The sequence below is a fragment of the Eulemur rufifrons genome, chromosome 7 (genome assembly GCF_041146395.1).
Source record: "Eulemur rufifrons isolate Redbay chromosome 7, OSU_ERuf_1, whole genome shotgun sequence".
Lineage (NCBI taxonomy): Eukaryota > Metazoa > Chordata > Mammalia > Primates > Lemuridae > Eulemur > Eulemur rufifrons.
Genome location: NC_090989.1, coordinates 219,755,818 through 219,771,393, shown reverse-complemented (window position 1 = coordinate 219,771,393; position 15,576 = coordinate 219,755,818). Strand labels below are relative to the sequence as shown.

General features: G+C 36.1%; 1 protein-coding gene across 3 annotated transcripts in view; it reads left to right on the top strand.

Annotated features, from left to right (window-relative positions):
- The window catches only part of LOC138388357 (aldehyde dehydrogenase 1A1-like), a 39,037-nt gene that overhangs the window by 14,076 nt on the left and 9,385 nt on the right, over positions 1-15,576 (top strand). The window contains exons 5-9 of one of the 3 annotated variants that reach the window (XM_069476392.1): positions 848-909; positions 3,820-3,948; positions 5,215-5,328; positions 9,828-9,930; positions 11,551-11,735. In XM_069476392.1, the coding sequence (XP_069332493.1) occupies positions 848-909; positions 3,820-3,948; positions 5,215-5,328; positions 9,828-9,930; positions 11,551-11,735 (593 nt within the window). The remainder of the gene's footprint in view (positions 1-847; positions 910-3,819; positions 3,949-5,214; positions 5,329-9,827; positions 9,931-11,550; positions 11,736-15,576) is intronic. The other 2 variants (XM_069476390.1, XM_069476391.1) reach the window with 2 other exon arrangements.

The window sequence follows — 15,576 nt, the reverse complement described above, 5'->3', positions numbered from 1 at the left end:
CCAGGAAGGGAAAAGAGGAGAGTGAAACCATGGTGGTGTGAAGAAATGTGACTATCTTAATGACTGTCTCACTTTATTCTGGGACAAAATGGTAAAAACCATTTAAAGCACAAATAGATCTCGATATAGAGGGTTCTTGCTGAAGCCAGAAGGTTTCTGTGGGAACCAAAACAGAACAGAGCACAAAACACAATGAAATTCTTGGAATGACATCATCAGACTTTGAAGCACATGAATCAGTCAAGTCTAGATTGAAAAAAAATGTCTTTTATTTCAGGCATTTGTTTTCATGGACTAAGAGAATTTACTTTTATTGTTTCGTAGGCAAATAGAAAACAACATTTTAGAACTGGTGAGTAGGAAAGGATTATTAATCATAGAGAGGTTTTAAAAAATTATCTGTTTTTTAATTTTACTATTTTTTAAAGTGTTATATTTTTGAAAAAAAGTTACTATTAGTGATAGAACTTTGAGCTGCCAGAAACACAGTGAATGTGTTTCTTCTCTTAGCTGGAGACTTCTCCCTTCCTTTCTGGTCAGTTTTTTTAACTAAACTTTGAGAAGAAGGATGATTTAGAAATCAGCTGACTTAGATGATGAGTGATAGAATTAATTATCTTTCATATTGTTTCCAATTTTGTGTTTTGCTTTCAGCTAACTCAATTTTATGGTTCCTGTCATTCCAAATTATGATTTGAGGGCTCCATTTTCATTTTGTGAACAATTGGAGATGTGTTTTATATTTTAATTATTGTCTACACTATTCTCTCATATCAGCCCCAAAACACCATTCTGTGAATGACAAATACATTGGTCTATATATAATTGTGTGTATTTCACTTTCTAGATGGAGACGTTTTTACTTATACAAGGCATGAACCTATTGGTGTATGTGGCCAAATCATTCCTGTAAGTTATTCTTCTATATAATTCTAAATTTTTTAAAAAAGATTCTAATTTTATTAGATTTAGTAATGAAACTTTGTACAATACAAATAGATTGCTATATATTTGTTTTTATTTATTTAATTTTTAATTTCAGAATATTACAGTTACAAATGCTTTTGTAACATAAATTGCCTTTGCACTATCCCAGTCAGAGCTATACAAGCATTCCAATCCCCCAGACCACCCGTACCACACCTGTTAGGTGTGAACTTACCCCTCCCCCTCCACCTCACCTGCCCAATCCCCAGTGAATGTTACTTTGTATGTGCACATAAATGTGGATCGATTAGTGCCAATTTAATGGTGAGTACATGTGGGTTTTGTTTTTTCCATTCTTGTGATCCTTCACTTAGAAGAATAGTTTCTAGTTACAATCAGGTTAATACAAGAGGTATTAGTTCACCATTTTTTATGGCTGAATAGTACTCTATAGTATGCATATACCATATTTTATTAATCCACTCATGTATTGATGGACACTTGCGTTGTTTCCACATCTTTGCAATTGTGAATTGTGCTGCTATAAATATTCAAGTGCAGATGTCTTTTTTATAGAATGTCTTTTTTTCCTTTGGGTAAATACCCAGTAGTGGGAATTGTGGGATCAAATGGTAGTTCTACTTTTAACTCTTTCAGGTATCTCCATATTACGTTCCATAGAGGTTGTACTAGTTTGCAGTCCCACCAGCAGTGTATGAGTGTTCTTCTCTCTCTACATTCACACCAACATTTGTTTTGGGACTTTTTCATAAAGGCCATACTCACTGGAGTTAAGCGATATCTCAATGTGGTTTTGATTTGTATTTCCCTGATGATGAGAGATGTTGAGCATTTTTCATGGGTTTGTTGGCCATTAGTCTCCTTATATATTTGTTAAATATAGAATAAATATAGGATTTGATGAACTTGGTCTCGCTGTGACTAAACATCTTAGATATGAATTAGGTAGTCCAAAAACCTATCTATATCCTGGCATGTCTCTTGAGAGTATTTCAGTACTATAGTATGAACAGATCTTAACCTTATACTCTATGGGTTGTTTTTTAAAATCATATTTTGTCCTGTCTTTAAGAGCCATGTTTTATAGCCTTTTAGTGAAATGTAGTAGGCTCTGTTAGTTTCCAACATTCTTCATCTCCTCACTGAGGCTTCTCATTACAGAGAATAGTACCAACCAGAGTGTTCTAATCTTGTAAAGTTGGAACCCATTCTACTAAGTGAAGTATCCCAAGAATGGAAAAATAAGCACCACATGTACTCACCATCAAATTGGTTTCACTGATCATCAGCTAAGAGCACATTTAGGAATAACATTGATCGGGTGTCGGGCAGATGTGGGTGGGGGAGGGGCGGGTGTATACATACATAATGAGTGCAATGCGCACTGTCTAGGGGATGCACACATTTGAAGCTCTGACTGGGGGGGCGGCCCAAGGGCAATATACGTAACCTATATATTTATACCCCCACAATATGCTGAAATAAGAATAAAAAAAAATGAAAGAAACAATACCAGAGGCATTTAGAGCACTGTATGGAATATATTGTGTCTTAAGATGAGAGGCTCTGGTACTCCAAGTTCTTCTTAAAGAAGATAGAATTTTTTTTTTTTTTTTTGAGACAGAGTCTCGCTTTGTTGCCCAGGCTAGAGTGAGTGCCGTGGCGTCAGTCTAGCTCACAGCAACCTCAAACTCCTGGGCTTAAGCGATCCTACTGCCTCAGCCTCCCGAGTAGCTGGGACTACAGGCATGCGCCACTATGCCCGGCTAATTTTTTGTATATATATATTTTAGTTGTCCATATAATTTCTTTCTATTTTTAGTAGAGACGGGGTCTCGCTCTTGCTCAGGCTGGCCTCGAACTCCTGACCTCGAGCGATCCACCCGCCTCGACCTCCCAGAGTGCTAGGATTACAGGCGTGAGCCACCGCGCCCGGCCAGAAGATAGTATTTTTTAAGTGGAATTGTGAATCTTTCCTTTTAAGCTTAACAAACAGGAGACTAAATGATATCTCTTTAGCTGACGTACTTCCAAAGACCAAATAAAAAATGGTGAAGTATCTTGAAATTCTTAGATGAATAACTGACTAATGTCTTTCGCTCCAAGTAGACTGAAATGTATCTGTACCAACATTTTTAATGAAATGCCTCATTAATTCAAAAATTACAGTAATATCTATAAAAACTACATAACTGCAAATACTAATAACAGCTAATATGTACTGTGTCCCTATGATGAACCAGCCACTGTGTCAAGCTCTTGGTCCACTTTCTTGATTAATCCTCAGGAGACCTTCTGAGGTGGAGAGGACCGTTATCATCACTTAAAGATGATGCAGTTGTACACACAGAGCAAGTGACTTGTGTGACTTCACATGGGTGGTAGTGACTGAGCTGAGATTTGAACCCAAGCACTCAGTTTCTGGACCCAGTATATCTTTGTCTTTAACAAGATATTTATCCTAGAAATAAATACCACTAATGATACAATTAGGTAAATAGTTATAATAAATCACCTGTGGGGTGGGAGGAATACTCATACTTTTTAAACACTGACAGATAACTTGTAATATGCTTAATGGTGAGCCAAACCACGCAGTATTTTTATCTTCCTGGTAGAAGAACTCAAATTGATAGCACTTGATTGAATTTTCAAGCCCTCTCCTACTCCCGTCCCGTATCTGGTTTATTTAGAGCATTTTGGCATTTACTAGTTGCTTTTAGCAATGAAGTTAATTAGAATATACCAGATGATTACACAAAGATAATACAATTACTTTTTAATATCTGCTGGGTTATATCTTGTGAACTTAGATTAGCAAATGTGTTTTTCAGCAATACAAAGAATCTCTTGTTATATATTGCTTTCTAGTGGAATTTCCCATTGATCATGCTTATTTGGAAGATAGCACCTGCCCTGAGCTGTGGAAACACAGTAGTTGTCAAACCAGCAGAGCAAACTCCTCTCACTGCACTTCATGTGGCATCCTTAATAAAAGAGGTAAGTCTCCTCAATCAAACTATGTACAAGGACTCCACTTCATTTGATGCTACTGCCAACTACATTATTTACAAAAGTCTCCTGTCCAGCGTGAGGATGCATTTAGCATGGCGGCTGGCTGGGATTCCTCACAGTTAACCCAAAGGAGTCTCTGCCCAAATGCAGACAGGAAGTCCAATGCAAGGGCTTGTGTCAGTCACCTTGTGATCACTTGTTTGTTTCTTTTGTCCACCTCTCGTGAACATAAATTCATAATGAAATTGACAAAGTATTCTTTCAAATTTTGAAACGTTAAGTTGGTTTGTCACTGCCACTAATGGCCTGGTGGTTTCTGCAAATTTTTTCAATCTATTATAGGATATGTGAAGATTGGAGGCCTCTGTGCAAATATGCTTGTTTGTACTCTTAGGCCACATTGTTTCTAAACACATCTTCTCCTAAGTGGATATGTTTATTTTCACTTTTCTATTATGGTTTCCTCTGCCTTTGTCTTCCTGTTCAAAAGTGGTAAAAGAGCACATGAAAGTTATTTTTATCAACTACCTATATTGTGTTGATATATTTTTTTCTTGCAAACAATTCATTGTCATTTTGTCTTCATATCTTACCAAAACTTAAAAAACAAGCATTAATCACTAGAAAATTCAATTTAGGAAATCTGAACTCGTATCTTAAAGATATTCTTTATTTCAAATTAAAAACAGGCAGAGGATGTTAAAATGAAATATTTTAATATTTGGTCCAATTAACATGAAATTTTAATATGCCCTACTAGTTCCCACTCTTTCTACCTGAATTCTTTAACTGGGCTTGAAATCAATCCTGAAGTGCGATCATGAAGGGGTTTACCCTGCTTATTTAACATTTTCCTGATTAAATAATGCCAATGGGGACTCTTACCTCAGCTGTTATGCCCTGAGCAATTGACAACAGCTAGAAACTAAAAGTTCGAGATCCCTTTAGCTTCTTAGTTTTGTTGGTGGGTATAATAAACACATTGCTTTCCTTCTATGTAAGTAATTTACCAAACACTTATACTTTCTTTGTGAGTTACTATGATGAAATTTGAGACAGTCATCAGTGGGGCAATAATCTGTAGCCTTACCCTGAGGAAAAATGGGCCTTCAGTAATGCAACGCTTAAGGTTATTTTTAGGTGGTCTGATAATAGCTGAAAATATTGTTAATAATATATAATAACTGTAATAACAACAATAATAATAAAGAATAAAACCACTTAGATGAATTTTCCTTTTTTACCTCTCAGGCAGGGTTTCCTCCTGGAGTAGTGAATATCGTCCCTGGCTACGGGCCTACTGCAGGGGCAGCCATTTCTTCTCACATGGATGTAGACAAAGTGGCCTTCACAGGATCAACAGAGGTAATATCACTTACTCAGCCCAGAAGTTAAGAATGTCTGCATCTTCAGCTACCAGAAGCATGTTTTATGTAACTATTTTTAGGGTAACACTTCCTTAAAACAAAAATTCTTTTTTAATGATTGGCTCCTTATTTCACCCCTCAAATATATGTGTAGAACATGAGCAGATGTAGTTTGAATGAAATGAAATACTTATCACAAACTCAGAAGGACTAGAGTGAACTATTTTTAACATGTTCTCATCATTTCTAATGAGAAATATGTCTGGTGAGACCTTGTCCTATGATTAGTAAGGTTTACTCTAGAAAATATAAATTAGGCCACAGTGATTTGTACAAATGAATGTAAGGTTACCCTGTAGATTATGAAAATTAAATTGTAGAGGCTGATCCATAGCTCCTTATTTGGGGCTCTCTCCTCCTTAGACATTCAAACAGGGAGCCAGAAACTCAGCTTCCTTCAATGACACACTTGGCCTAGCCTAACTTTTCTGACGGTCTGGCTCAAACTTGGCCATCCAAAGGTTAAAGAACAGGACCCCAACCATGAGCACTGTGAGGAGAAACAGGAGGGAGACAGAGAAAGACAGCATCCTGGAAGGTAGACTTCGGGAAAATAGATTCCCATTTACTGAGATAATTTTGTATCTTAAGAAAAGAGAATAGTGAGATCATACTATATGAAGAAAAATCCTTGAGTCATTCTGTTAGATAATGTGACATTGTTAGATGCCCAATGCAGTGACTACTGTATGCCTTTCATTGGTATACAGTATAGAGGGTGAAGAGTGAGCATTGCCCCATTTTAGAAAGCTGCCGAGGCAGGTAAGAAACAAGGCAGGATGTGACAAGTACTAAAATATGTACAAAGTGCTGTAAGGGGGATCACAGGAAGGAATAATGATTTCCAAATGGGTGCTAGAACTTGCTGTGTATGTTGGGGATTTGTTCCTTTATTATTTTTTTTTTCTCTTAACCCCCTGGAGATTGAGAAGGAAAAAGAACATTTCAGATAGGGAGGTGAGGCTAATTTGATTACTTTATGATCATAATTAACCACTCCAATATAAAGAAACATAGAGAACAGAAATGTTGGAAAATCAAATTTTCTTGATCTTTTTAAAATGAGATAAATATATATTTTTTTCTTTGTTTTCATAGACATAGAGTAGTAAATAAACATTTACATTCTGTAAATCCCTAATTAAGGTAGGAGAAAGTCAACCCCACATTCATTATTTATTGTGAGCAAAACCAATGAGAATGTTCAAGAAATGGCAATAAATTTTAAAATGGTAAAATCACAGATTGAAATCATAGCAGAGAAGGTAAGGGAAGAAAGGCACAAATTCCTCCGCCTGGACTTCTAGACCTTCCCCAGTAGGGAATCCATGTAGCTTTTGAGGCCTAGATCCCACACCTGCTCACTTCTCCACTTCATCTGGACCAGGGGATGCTGTTCCCTGATCCCAACTCCAGCGTCACTGCCTGTTTGTCTTGGCTCAATCCCGAGACTCTATTGTATTTGCGGAGGGTGGAAACATTACCTACCCAAAAACACCTCAAAACCCTGAGATTAAAAAACTAGGAAACATCTGTGTTCACAGTCTGCCTCTAACCCTTCTAGCAGTGTGTCTTCAAAAGTTAAATATTCTTGCTAATTTAGTTTCTTCATTTATAAATTGGAGACAATAACATCACTGAGTTGCACAGAATAAAACTAAGAGAGCTAATGAGTGGTGAAACACGTAGCACCCTACCCAGCACTCAGTAAATGCCATGGTTATTATATGTGTCTGTACTCATTACCTTCTTCTCTTCCCTCTCCCGCTCCTTAATTTCTCACAATAATTTAGAAGGTGTGAGGGAAGAACTTCCTCTCCCTATAAATGTTCCCCATCTCTGCCACCTGCCCCGTCACTTCCTGATTATTCCATGCATCTTTTCATTCCCACGTGCTTTTTGTTTACACGTGGTCATAACCTGTTCCAACCTGGCTCCCCCCACATATCCCCTGGCTGGCTTTCTCCTCACTGCTGCAGTCGCAGGAGCATTCTGAATTTAACAACAGCTATCTGTGTTCCCATTGGCCGTGATACACAACTGTAAGAACACATGCCTGTGGCCTTTTTATGTGTCTTTCTCTTCCTTGCGGAATATCCACAAAGATACTTGTTCATTATTATCTCCTGAAACCAGTACAGTGACTAATTCTAAATAAGTATACAGAATTAAGTGTGAATAATATGATTGTAGAAGCCACACAGAAAAACCCATCTTAGTTCCAATGCATGGAACTTAGGTCCGTGCTCCCTGGAACCTCTTTCTGGGTTCTCTTTTAGCTTCAGGTTTGTTACTGGGCAGGTATCAGGGAACTTGGCAAATACCATGAAAAAGGCAAAAAACAGATTACATATTTGGGGTCATTGTAGCAATGACTCCCATTCTAACAATACTTTTAGCGAGGTAAGAATTTTAATGTCCTGTGAGATTCGTGTAAAACAGTACCCTACACATTGTGCAAGACATACTAAGTTATGTCCTTTTCATGAACATTTGCTACTTCTGCCCCAGGTGGAAACACCACAATATCATAGCATAGACTATTTACCTGTAGTGATTATAGTTCTTATCTTTTCTTCATTACAAACCTCTTTGAGAAAAATGATGAATCTTTACTTATTTCCAAATAAAGGAAAGAAATCACAAGACAAAAAATGGATGTTTCCTTGTTTGGGCTTAGACTTTTGGGAAATTTCAAGCAAGCCTTTTATTGGCCACTTAAACTTGCACTAAGCAAAAGTATAACCTTTCTTCCTCATCCACACTTCTAACCATTCTTCACACTAGTCTTTTGATATCTGTATCTTTTAGAAAAATAATTCTGATTTTACTCCCTTTCCCCAGATAAAATTTATCTACCTTAATGGAGTTTCTCCAGTAAACCTAAGTTTACAAAAAGGAAAAAAAAATATGCAGAATGAAATTGGGGAATTCAAAGAGGGAAAGGCAAAGAGTGTTATCTAGAATAAAGAAAATTATTAATCATCTTAAATGAAAATTCAACTTTTGAAAATAGTCCTTAGGAGTATGTTGTAGAAGGAAAATGAAACACAAGAGACATTTCATATTGGGTTCTCCAGTGAAAGTCTACTTTTAGTTTATTTTTATTAAACTACTTTTAGAGGTTTGATTTAGAACAGGAAATCTTTAAGATGAAAACATTAGTTAATGCTTTATTCTATAATGCACAGTAAGTTAGTTCAGTAACCACATAAAATTTGTACATACACTTAGCAAACATCTACTTTTGCTCAGTTGGAATATAATTTTTTTTTATTAAAATCTATCATGTGTATTAGGAAAAAATAAACCCAGAGAATAAAGGAAGCAAAATAAAATGAATTATATTTAAAACAAAGAAAAGCAAAGATCACTTTAGTGGATTAGACTTAAAATCCATTAGTAAAAATCCATTAAGTAAAAATGATAAAAAATAAATAATTATGAAACAAGCCAAGTTTTGTAGATAGAAAAACAAGAACAATGATAGAAAATACTCTTGAATGGAAGTGATCCACAAAGAAAAAAAATTAAAGACAATAGAGGCAACTAGCATTAAAGAAGAAACCAGAATAGTAAGATTCCAGCTAACTGAAGTAGCAGGAGAGCACAGATCCAATTTCTTTCATCTACTTCACTGTTCAGAGTGTATGTGTGTTATGGGGGAGGAAAGAGAGAGAAGTCTGTCAGTCAATCAATAGTTCAGTGAGCCCATGTGGAGAGATGCTACTGAGGAGAGGTATGCAGTGTTAGGATATCGTCATTGCTACCAATGATGTAGCAATCTCTTTGGGAAATTTATGTGTATACAAATAATACAATCTGAGGCAGACTCTTCTTAGAAGAGTCTTCATGAAGTTCTTTGGGAGGCCAGGAGAAGAGTGTCATTTCTACGTAGAGTCATCAGAAGGATTCAGGGAGAAGGTAAGATGTGAGCTGGACCCCAAAGAAGGGTAGAACGTGGAGGCAGCCCAGGTTGGGTGGGCATATGATGAGAAGAGAGATGAGATTCAGGAGGTGGTGAATATGCCAGTTGGGCTGGTAGAGTTCTCTGGGTGTAAGTAGAGGGATAAAAAGTCATAATAGATAAGTTGTGATTGGGTCATGATACGTCTGATCAATCCATACAGAGATGAAGTTCTGACTAAAATGAAAAATAACCTCCTGTGTAGACAATCAAGATCAGCTCTCATGTTCTGTATCTCTGCTCTCTTACTTATGAGCATTTTTATGATTCCTTTGTGTCTGCATGCTTGGAGAAGGGAGCCTTTTATATCTAAAGGTGCCAAATCTTGAAAACTGTCAGGGTTTCTCCCAAGTTTAATTTAACTGTGAAGTTTAACTTTCACACAAATATCATATAAACTTAAAACACTAAATAAACCTGTCTTCGTGAGAGCAGACTAAGCCTTCTCCCTTTGTAATGCTCCATTTCAGGTTGGCAAACTGATCAAAGAGGCTGCGGGGAAAAGCAATCTGAAGAGGGTGACCCTGGAGCTTGGCGGGAAGAGCCCTTGCATTGTGTTTGCTGATGCGGACTGTGAGTATGAGCCGCTTTAACTCTTCACCCTGAGTCCTTTGTGGTGTCTGATCATGCCATTCAATGAACTTAAATTTTACAAAAGGGTTTGTTTCTAACTTCAAAGCGTAGGGAATTAATCAGAGTCCAGAATTACTCTTGAACATCTCTTAAATTGTCCTAAACTTATAAAACATAGATAAGTTTAATACAAACACAATTTTTTTCTAGTTTGGAATAGATTTCAATTTCCTCACATAAATTCTGGTTAACATAAACATTTGGCATTTAGGAACAATGGTATGGATAAAATTCCATACCTTTAATTATTAATGTCATATTAAGCGTAATGAGATAACCTGGAGACATGTTAGACTGAGACCAAATGGGGAGACAGCAGTTTTCCATTTGCCATCTCCCTTCTCTCTGTGTCATAAGCTCATTAAATGAAATGTCCAGAAGAAGATCACACCTACTATTTAAATAAATTATTTTTTTTCCCCTAGCAAATATAGTTGAGTTTAAATACAAAATCTACAATTATGATGAGACTCTACTCTATAATATTCTGGGTTCATTCTGATTATATTACCAAGTAGAATCCCAAAATTACTTCATAAATATTAGTTAATTAGCAGAAGTAGATGTTGAACTCTTTCTTTCACAGCTCCATTATTATTTGAGGCCATAAACACAAAGGCTGCATGGAATTGGCCTATGTTGCTATTGTGATCTTAATTGATGTTTTTTGGAGCATACTACCGTATTAAACATTCTATAAACATGACAAGATTCCCAATTTTTCTAAGGTTTTCTGTAAACCACTACAACTTAAGCAAGTGTGATTACTTTACAAAATGAATAAAAACAACACCCAGTTGCTATAATGTTGAGTTGAATCTTCAGCATGTAGAAAATTAAAATGCAAAGAAAACTTTATTCTTCTTTAGGATCTATTAATGAAGCAACCTATGTCTTCCTTTTAAGGTACATTCTACTATCTAAAATAAATAAGAATTTATAGGCATAATATATGAAATAATATGATACACTTTATATAGATTTTGAAAAAGTCTTTGCTAGAATGAGGTCATTCTATGTGGATGAGTGATTCTCAGTATTAGTGGTTTTTTGCTGTTGTTTTCTTTAGTTATTTTTGTTTATTTTGTTTTTTTTCCCCACAAAGATCACTTTTCCTTTTGAGCAGAGTATTTAAGACCTTTTGAGATTATTTAATGCAATAGACATTTCAGATTTCTTTGTTATCTGGTTAAAACATGAAGCCTGAAAGAAATATTCATAGTCATCTATTTAAAAATGGAGATATTTACAAAAATCATTTGAAATGAGATTTAATCTATGATAAAATCCACATTCTTGATAATATCTATATTAAAGTTATAATAGTAGCCACTATTTTTTTCAGATTCTGCTATTTTTTTTGCTATTATTTCCACAGTAAATAAAGGATCAGAAAGGTTAATTTGTCACCAGGCTGTTAAGAGGTACATTGTATTAAGCCCATGTCTGACTATACAACTCATAACTTTTCATTATCACCATATTGCCTCTAAGAAATATATACATAATATATAATCTTTAGAAAATATCTCTTCTTCAATGTGAATGTCTTCCTTGCAGTGAACAGTGCTGTGGAATACGCACACCACGGGGTATTCTACCACCAGGGCCAGTGTTGTGTAGCCGCATCCCGGCTTTTTGTGGAAGAACCAATTTATGATGAGTTTGTTCGGAGGAGTGTAGAGCGGGCTAAGAAGTACGTTCTTGGAAATCCTCTGACTGGAGGAGTAAATCAAGGCCCTCAGGTGAGTACACAATAGAAGGGATAGCATTTTCAGGGAAGAAGAATAAAGTATCTTCTTCAGGTGTAGATTTTATTAAGGTTATTTTCCATCTACGTGTCTTTCTAGGTAAAAATACTGTGCCAGTTGGTGATTTAAAAAAAAAAAATTAATTCCCAGGGATAAAGAAATCATTCTGGTTTTTTGTTGCCCGTTTTCCTCACTGGAACAGTACAAGAACCATGCTGGAAATTAAAGACATGAGGAAAGTTAACAAACACTCTAAAGCTCTTGCTTTCCTCAATCTGCACACTGCTTGATTCCTGTCTACCATTCTCTGTCCACTTCAAAGTTCTACTTTCCTATCATTTCTTCCTCTGAATCAATCCTCTATCTCAGCTGCCATCCCATAGAGATGCACACCCCTAAATCCTCTGCCGAGTTCAGTAACTCTGACCCTCTAATGATAGCATGAATGTTCTAAAAGGTCCTGAGTTTCCAAGTTTGTGGCAAACTTCTCATTGCAGTTGTAAAAGCTCAATTATTCCCCTAGGGCTTCTAGTTTTCTTTGAACCATTATCAATAAAAGTGTCTCTGTTAGCAAAGGTCACCTTTCCCTCTTCGTTGGACAGTTCTCTGTTCATTGTTTGTTATTCAAGCTCCTACACCATTGGTTCTGAATTTCCTCCTGCCCTTTAAGATCTTTCTCTAAAGCAGTGATTCTCAACTAGGAGCAATTCTGCTTGCCTCCCCCAGGGGATAACTGTCAATGTCTGGAGACATTTCAAGTTATCACAACTTCAGTGAGGAAGAGTAATTCTACTGGCATCTAATGAGTAGAGGCCAGAAATGCTGCTAAACATCTTACATTATACAAGAGAGCCCCCAAACAAAATTATCTGGCCCAAATGACAATGGGTCTGCTGCTGAGAAATCTTGCTCTAGAGTGTAGACATTAAGCTTTGGAGGCTTTATTCTTTCATGCTAAACTTATATACTGTTCCATGCTATTGATTTGAAACCAAACACTATTCTTGACTTATTCTAAACCAAAAATAAATTCAATGAACTAAAATTTAGTGAACACTGCTGTCAGCCAAGCCCTGAGATAGGTACCTGGCAATGCCAAAAGGAACAAGGAGGACATGATCCCTGACCTCATGGAGTGGACATTCTAAGTAAGTTAGAAGAGTATCTTGGACTTTTCTTACCATCCCAAGACATCCAAATAGAAGAATCTTAGGACTTAGACAATGCCAAATATTAAAACCTAAAAGCCCTGAAATATCTTCATCAAGAAATGAAGTAATTTGTTTTATATGGATCCCATTATTTTTGGCATTTGTTTTTGAGCTTAATTAGTACATAAAAGTAGTTTCCAATTTTTATCATATTTGATAATGATAACTGTTCAAATGGATGCCAAGAAATACATTTAACTCAATATGACTTGGTCACCCATTTCATAAAAGAATAGGATTCTAAGTTTTCTCTTGTGATTATTTCTCCCTTTAAAATCTATGTATCTATCTGTTTAAAAGTAAAGCCCTTTGCCATTTGATTCAAAAGTAGCTGATAGATGATGGATGGATAAATTTGAAAAGAAGAGAGAAGAGAATATCTAAGATATTTAATACTGAACATTAGTGAGGCAAGACTTTTCTCCATTAGGGTTCTACACACTTCTACCAGAGTCTCAAAAATTGGGCTGGAATACCTCATTGTTTTTAAGAGAAAGGAGTTCTATTAGACTGTTAAAAATTATTCTTCATAGGATTCTAAAGTAAATAATCCAGTGTTCTGATTAATGTAAGACTTTAATCACTATAAATCAATAGATTTTTTATCACAGGTTGCACTAAGTAGGATAAGTAGGTATGTTGGAACTTTGAGAAACAAGACTGAAAAGCCCCCAAGCTTCATAACACTTAAAAACATTCATCTGTTGTTATGAGCAAGAGCTTACGGAAAAGGTACACTCATTCACTGAGCTTCAGTCTGTTGTCTCATCCACTGGTGGCTGAGTGAACTGAGGCTTTTTTAAATATAACTATAGAATCTTTATCATGAAATGTAAAAACAAAACAATTACAGGTAAAATAATCACCATACAGGTTTGTTTTGGAAAAAAAAAAGTAAGAGTTTTTTTTTTTTTTTTTTAATTTTGAAGATTACAAACAAAATATTTGGAAGTAGAACATGCAATATATATACATATATGTATATTTTATATATTTGTATTATATGTGTGTTCATAGATATATATTTTTCAGCATTTGTAAAGTGATTTTCCTATTTGACTTCATAGACAAAAATGTGCATTTCCTTAAAAACTTGGAAAAATCAGTATTTTAATTTGAAAAAGAAGTGATGATATCCACGTAAACTGTGTTAACATTGTCAGCAGAGTAGCATCTGGTTAGAGTGTGGAAAGGTGGGCGTTTGAGTTACAGGCTGAATTTAAAATCTAACTTTTCTGAGACTCTATTTTCTCATCTGTAAAATAGGGATAGCAGGACCAAGCTTGTGGGATCATTCTGCAGGGAAATGAGATAATCCATATAATTCTTCCATCAGAGAGTTGAGTTCATATGCTCAAGTTTCTGTTAAGTAAAAATTACATGTTTCTATTTTCATAGTATGCTGATAATCATTAAGATCAATGACTTTTTCACTCTCATTGCTCTTGTTGATCTGTGGTTTCTAAATAATTTCAGTTATGTGTCAGTGTCTTTTCTCAATTTGTCTTTTTCTTCAACTCATCAAGCCTAAGGAATAAAAGAATTTGCACATTCAAACACATGAAAATGTGTGCTCTGAGACTGTTAGAACAATATCATTGATACCAATCATTTCCTCACACAGCAGAGAGCCCCGGCTACTCCTAGCATGGAGCAGTGCCTGAGGTCCAGAAAGAAGGCTAAGTTCACATAAGGTCAATCTGACACCTCCTGAAGAAGTTTACATTTATGCTCAATGAAAGTTACCCAAACCAAACTGCGTGTGTCCCTAAGTATAGCTGAAATTTTCTGTCACTTGCCCCAAGGTACAGCACAGTGTTCCTCAATCTTTCCTGTGTATCTGAATCCCCCAAGGATTCAGCAGGTCTGGGGTGGGGTCCGAGAAGCACATTTTGCTACCAAGTGATGCAGAGCTGCTGGCTGTAGGACCCCATCAGTAGCAAGGCACTGAGATATGAGGTCTTGTAGTTTTAGAACTTAGTGACCAGCTAAGTTTCCCGACAAACAAATCCCTTCAGCCTCTTTTTCTAGTACATATGCAGGGATTGGATTGTCACCGGGTATCCACTCTGCTCACAGACAGGGAAACATTATGACTTGGGAAACATATCTTGAAATAAAAACCAAAAAATCACGTGGAGGGCATAGTCAGATTAATATCTTGGAATAGGACATGGATCCTTGAGTGTTTACTGAAACACTAGAATATCTTAACCAAGCAGAGTCTCTCTAACACTACCCACTTAGTCTGATTGTATTCAATTTAAATATCTCTTCTTCTTAAACCCACACTACAACTTCCTTCATCTGAGAAATGAAGGAAGGTTTTGTTTTTGAAATATTCTATCAAATAAGGTGCACTAAAGAGCATTGAACAACATTATATCAAATATTGTGCCAAATTTTGGAAGATAGTTTCTGGTTTCAAATAGCACTCAATCTATGAATAGTTAAATATGAGAGCTGAGGCCTGGAAGATTTGCAGAGTCAAAGAAGAGGATAAAGAAGACTTTTTAAGTAATGAGAAGAGACAAGTTAAACTGGAAAGAGATACTACCCCCACCTTAACTACTGGATCTCCTCTTTTGCCTTTAGTCCTGAACCCCCTCCACACCTGAGACAGG